General features: G+C 36.6%; 1 protein-coding gene across 1 annotated transcript in view; it reads left to right on the forward strand.

Annotated features, from left to right (window-relative positions):
* The window catches only part of SLC35D1 (solute carrier family 35 (UDP-GlcA/UDP-GalNAc transporter), member D1), a 21,592-nt gene that overhangs the window by 13,927 nt on the left and 1,513 nt on the right, over positions 1-6,152 (forward strand). Inside the window, exons 5-7 of the mRNA XM_009884000.1 lie at positions 1,631-1,723; positions 5,064-5,131; positions 5,505-5,583. Of these exons, the coding sequence (XP_009882302.1) occupies positions 1,631-1,723; positions 5,064-5,131; positions 5,505-5,583 (240 nt within the window). The remainder of the gene's footprint in view (positions 1-1,630; positions 1,724-5,063; positions 5,132-5,504; positions 5,584-6,152) is intronic.

Consider the following 6,152-nt stretch of genomic DNA (forward strand, 5'->3'; position numbering starts at 1 on the left):
GGATGAGGGGGAATGGCTATAAACTGGAAGAGGGCAGGTTTAGATTAAACATTAGGAAGAAGTTTTTCACTGTGAGGGTGGTGAGGCTCTGGCACAGGTTGCCCAGAGAGGTTGTTGAGGCCCCATCCCTGGAGGTGTTCAATACTTATTTAAAAGTATATCATTTTAAATACTTATTTAAAAGTATATCATTTTAAATACTTATTTAAAAGTATATCATTTTAAATACTTATTTAAAAGTATATCATTTTAAATACTTATTTAAAAGTATATCATTTTAAATACTTATTTAAAAGTATATCATTTTAAATACTTATTTAAAAGTATATCATTTTAAATACTTATTTAAAAGTATATCATTTTAAATACTTATTTAAAAGTATATCATTTTAAATACTTATTTAAAAGTATATCATTTTAAATACTTATTTAAAAGTATATCATTTTAAATACTTATTTAAAAGTATATCATTTTAAATACTTATTTAAAAGTATATCATTTTAAATACTTATTTAAAAGTATATCATTTTAAATACTTATTTAAAAGTATATCATTTTAAATACTTATTTAAAAGTATATCATTTTAAATACTTATTTAAAAGTATATCATTTTAAATACTTATTTAAAAGTATATCATTTTAAATACTTATTTAAAAGTATATCATTTTAAATACTTATTTAAAAGTATATCATTTTAAATACTTATTTAAAAGTATATCATTTTAAATACTTATTTAAAAGTATATCATTTTAAATACTTATTTAAAAGTATATCATTTTAAATACTTATTTAAAAGTATATCATTTTAAATACTTATTTAAAAGTATATCATTTTAAATACTTATTTAAAAGTATATCATTTTAAATACTTATTTAAAAGTATATCATTTTAAATACTTATTTAAAAGTATATCATTTTAAATACTTATTTAAAAGTATATCATTTTAAATACTTATTTAAAAGTATATCATTTTAAATACTTATTTAAAAGTATATCATTTTAAATACTTATTTAAAAGTATATCATTTTAAATACTTATTTAAAAGTATATCATTTTAAATACTTATTTAAAAGTATATCATTTTAAATACTTATTTAAAAGTATATCATTTTAAATACTTATTTAAAAGTATATCATTTTAAATACTTATTTAAAAGTATATCATTTTAAATACTTATTTAAAAGTATATCATTTAAAATACTTAAGATACAGAATTTCAATATTTATTTTAAAACGTAATTTTAATATTTATTAAAAGTATATCATTTTGATATTTAAAATAGAATTTTAATATTTAAAATATAGAATTTTAATATTTACTTTAAAATACAGAATTTTAAGATTTATTTAAAAATATAGACACTTAAGATTTATTTAAAAATATAGACACTTTTTAAAGATTTATTTAAAAAAATATATAAAATTTTCTAAATATATACATTTTCATTAAAAAAAAAACAAAACAAAAAAACCAAAACCCCAAGCAAACAGTCCAACTCTTCTGTCTCGGTGAATCCCACGTGGATTCAGCTCCCGAGACGCCGTCCTCGCTCGCGACCTGAATAAGGATTTCTGTTCCCGGTTGGGACCGGGCTGAAGCAGGCGGCTGTTTCTGTCCCCAGGAGCTGGGAAAATACGGTCTGCTGTATTACAACGCGCTGTTCATGATCCTGCCCACCTTGACCATTGCCTACTTCACCGGCGACGCGCAGAAGGTAGGATTCCTGCCCCAAAAAAGGCAAATCCGTAGGGGCACGATACCCTAAGGGCAAAGTGGGATGCATCAAAGAGCCTTTTACTGGTTGTCATAATGCGCTTTTCTGATGTGAAATGGGTAAACGCTCCAAATGGGAAACTCTAAAAAGCAGTTCGTTATCGCCAGTTTGCAAATGGGAAGGAGGGCGGCGGGTGAGGGAAGAGGCTGGGGCGAAGGACGGGGTTTCGGGGCGGAGAGGGGAAGGCACGGGAGCAGAAAGTAACTGTAAAAGTCGTAACGTTGGGCTTGAAATCCGCAGAGTTGCTCCATTCAAGCATTTATTTTTTTTATTTTTTTTTTTTTTAATGCTTGAGGAATGGGGAAGTGCGAGAGCAATAAGTGAAACCAAACATTAGTTAAAACGAAGAAGTTGAGTATTTTTTTTTTAAATTATTTTTATGAATAAATGGGCTTCTTCAAACTTCTTTCTGTCCTTCTCTCTGGCTGGGGTGGGAGTTATGTTGAATTATTTTTTTATTATTAATTTTTTTTCTTTTCTTTTTTCTTTCTTTCTTTTCTTTTTTCTTTCTTTTCTTTTTTCTTTCTTTTCTTTTTTCTTTCTTTTCTTTTTTCTTTCTTTTCTTTTTTCTTTCTTTTCTTTTTTCTTTCTTTTCTTTTTTCTTTCTTTTCTTTTTTCTTTCTTTTCTTTTTTCTTTCTTTTCTTTTTTCTTTCTTTTCTTTTTTCTTTCTTTTCTTTTTTCTTTCTTTTCTTTTTTCTTTCTTTTCTTTTTTCTTTCTTTTCTTTTTTCTTTCTTTTCTTTTTTCTTTCTTTTCTTTTTTCTTTCTTTTCTTTTTTCTTTCTTTTCTTTTTTCTTTCTTTTCTTTTTTCTTTCTTTTCTTTTTTCTTTCTTTTCTTTTTTCTTTCTTTTCTTTTTTCTTTCTTTTCTTTTTTCTTTCTTTTCTTTTTTCTTTCTTTTCTTTTTTCTTTCTTTTCTTTTCTTTTTTCTTTCTTTTCTTTTCTTTTTTCTTTCTTTTCTTTTCTTTTTTCTTTCTTTTCTTTTCTTTTTTCTTTCTTTTCTTTTCTTTTTTCTTTCTTTTCTTTTTTCTTTCTTTTCTTTTTTCTTTCTTTTCTTTTTTCTTTCTTTTCTTTTCTTTTTTCTTTCTTTTCTTTTCTTTTTTCTTTCTTTTCTTTTCTTTTTTCTTTCTTTTCTTTTCTTTTTTCTTTCTTTTCTTTTCTTTTTTCTTTCTTTTCTTTTTTCTTTCTTTTCTTTTTTCTTTCTTTTCTTTTTTCTTTCTTTTCTTTTCTTTTTTCTTTCTTTTCTTTTCTTTTTTCTTTCTTTTCTTTTCTTTTTTCTTTCTTTTCTTTTCTTTTTTCTTTCTTTTCTTTTCTTTTTTCTTTCTTTTCTTTTTTCTTTCTTTTCTTTTTTCTTTCTTTTCTTTTTTCTTTCTTTTCTTTTCTTTTTTCTTTCTTTTCTTTTCTTTTTTCTTTCTTTTCTTTTCTTTTTTCTTTCTTTTCTTTTCTTTTTTCTTTCTTTTCTTTTCTTTTTTCTTTCTTTTCTTTTTTCTTTCTTTTCTTTTTTCTTTCTTTTCTTTTTTCTTTCTTTTCTTTTCTTTTTTCTTTCTTTTCTTTTCTTTTTTCTTTCTTTTCTTTTCTTTTTTCTTTCTTTTCTTTTCTTTTTTCTTTCTTTTCTTTTCTTTTTTCTTTCTTTTCTTTTTTCTTTCTTTTCTTTTTTCTTTCTTTTCTTTTTTCTTTCTTTTCTTTTCTTTTTTCTTTCTTTTCTTTTCTTTTTTCTTTCTTTTCTTTTCTTTTTTCTTTCTTTTCTTTTCTTTTTTCTTTCTTTTCTTTTCTTTTTTCTTTCTTTTCTTTTTTCTTTCTTTTCTTTTTTCTTTCTTTTCTTTTTTCTTTCTTTTCTTTTCTTTTTTCTTTCTTTTCTTTTCTTTTTTCTTTCTTTTCTTTTCTTTTTTCTTTCTTTTCTTTTCTTTTTTCTTTCTTTTCTTTTCTTTTTTCTTTCTTTTCTTTTTTCTTTCTTTTCTTTTTTCTTTCTTTTCTTTTTTCTTTCGGGGCTGCCGCCAGGAAACTCCACGGTTTGTTTTATTTGGATGAAAAATTGTGAAGGGCGCGCGGCTGAACGTGTCCCGCACGGGGCGGAGGGGGGGACGACACTGCACCTCCCACTGTGCTCCTGCCTGTGTTCAGTCTCGTAGCTCGTTAACGAACATGGAAGGTAACGACGCCTCGTCATGCCGCATGGCACAGGCTGCCCAGAGAGGTGGTGGGGTCTCCATCTCTGGAGCCATTCCAAACCCCCCTGGTCGTGTTCCTGTCCAACCTGCTGGAGGTGCCCCTGCTCTGGCAGGGGATGGACTAGATGCTCTCCAGAGGTCCCTTCTGTCCCCTGCTGTTCTGTGGCCACCTCGGGCTGGCGGTTTGTGTCCCTCTGGGAAAGCCCCATCCCAGCTGCCTGGCAGGATCCCTGTGTGTGTGGTGGCCCTTCTGCCCACTGTACCAGTTCCTGTGGGGTTGGGAGGGGAGGGGACCAGTCATCACCCTCTTGTGCCCTCACCACCTCTTTGAGGTTTGCAGGGACCTCTGGAGCTCATCTGGTCCAGAAGGTGGCCCAGAACCATGTGCAGATGCCACCAACCTCCCTGGGCGACCTGTGCCAGTGCTTGGTCACCCTCACAGTGAATCATGGTATGGTTTGGGTTGGAAGGGACCTTGAACATCATCCAGTTCCAACCCCCCTGCCCTGGGCAGGGCCACCTCCCACCAGCCCAGGTTGCCCAAGGCCACCTCCAGCCTGGCCTTGAACACCTCCAGGGATGGGGCAGCCACAGCTTCTCGGGGCAACCTGCCCCAGGGGCTCACCACCATCACAGCCAACAATTTCTTCCTGATACCTCATCTAAATCTCCACTCTTTCAGTATAAAACTGTTCCCCTTTGTCCTATGGCTCCACCACTGACCCAGAGTCCCTCCCCAGCTCTCCTGGAGCCCCTTTAGGCACTGGAAGGGGCTCTGAGGTCTCCCCTTTTTGGCCTTCTCTTCTCCAGGCTGAACCCCCCCAACTCTCCCAGCAGAGGGGCTCCAGCCCTCCCAGCATCTCCGGGGCCCTCCTGGGGGTCACTTGTAGGGCTGTTACTCCCCACGTTTTCCAGGATTGGTGCTGCGGGCTGGAGGCGATGCTGCCGTGGGTCCATCCGCAGCCCCGGGATGTCACGCTGGGCGGTGTTTTGGTTTGTTTTTTTTTTTTTCCTGCTGTGCCGTGAAAGCCCACGTCAGGGGTTTGTTTCTTGTCTTGCTGTGAATTGTTGTGTTCTTTCCTCCTCCTCTAAGGGTTGGGCCATGTTTCTTGCAGGCCATGGAGTACCAGGGCTGGGCGGACAGGCTTTTCGTCATGCAGTTTACGCTGTCGTGTGTAATGGGGTAAGGACGCGCGCGCTGTCGCGGCGGGTGCTGCCCACCTCCCGGGGTTGGGGAGGAATCCATAAAAAGGGTGGTTGAGTGCGGGGAAGGCATCTCTGTTTCCAGAAGTTTTGCATTTTGGTGGCCTGAGCCATTCTGGCTTTAAAAAAAAAAAAAATAATATATATATATAAATCTTCAGCCCTGATGGGGACATCATTTTGGAGAGCTATGGGGGATGGAAATCATTTCCTATCCCACTTCGGTGCAGGTGTAGCCAAAAAAGTGGTGGTACAAGTACGGCTCTAGGCAAAAGGAGGGGGAAAGATGCTGCGATGAATGGGGGCGCACAAAGCGTGTCCCGGAGCCCCACGTCCCACTCTTCTTCCTGCAGGTTTATTTTGATGTACTCCACGGTTCTTTGCACTCAGTATAACTCTGCTCTTACAACTACAATAGTTGGCTGCATTAAGGTAAGTGGTTCCTCTGCTGCCGGCGCTGCCGTCAGACGAGCGTCGCGGTGAGGGTTGCTCGGGGCACCTATGAAACAGCGGCTTTAGCCATCGGAGTGGGGGCTCTCAGCACTCGGGACGTGCCTGGTGCCGCGGCTCGCTCCAGTTCCCCATGGCCGGAGTCATCCCCTGCTGGCCGTGCGTGCCCGGGACGTGCGGTCGGTGCTGCTGCCTGCGGGAGTTGTTCCAGAAAAAGCCATAAACAGCCTCGTGGCGTCCGCAGCCTCTCTGCATCCCACGTCCTGCTGCCCCGGCACCGTGCATCCCCCCGGCTCTGCCCCCAGCAGCAGCGGTGTTGGCGCGGCAGCAGCACGGGAAGGGCTGCCTGGAGGGGAGTGTGGCTCCAGTGGGATTATTTTTATTTTTTTTTCCCTTTACTATTTTTTTGCTCCTGTCTGGAGTAGAGAGAACCTCATAGAATAGGAGTGGTTTAGGTTGGAAGGGACCTTGACGACCATCCAGTGCCACCCCCTGCCCTGGGCAGGGCCACCTCCCACCAGCCCAGGTTGCTCCAAGCCCCGTCCAACCTG

This window comes from Charadrius vociferus, unplaced genomic scaffold, assembly GCF_000708025.1.
Source record: "Charadrius vociferus isolate BGI_N301 unplaced genomic scaffold, ASM70802v2 scaffold423, whole genome shotgun sequence".
NCBI classification, from domain to species: domain Eukaryota; kingdom Metazoa; phylum Chordata; class Aves; order Charadriiformes; family Charadriidae; genus Charadrius; species Charadrius vociferus.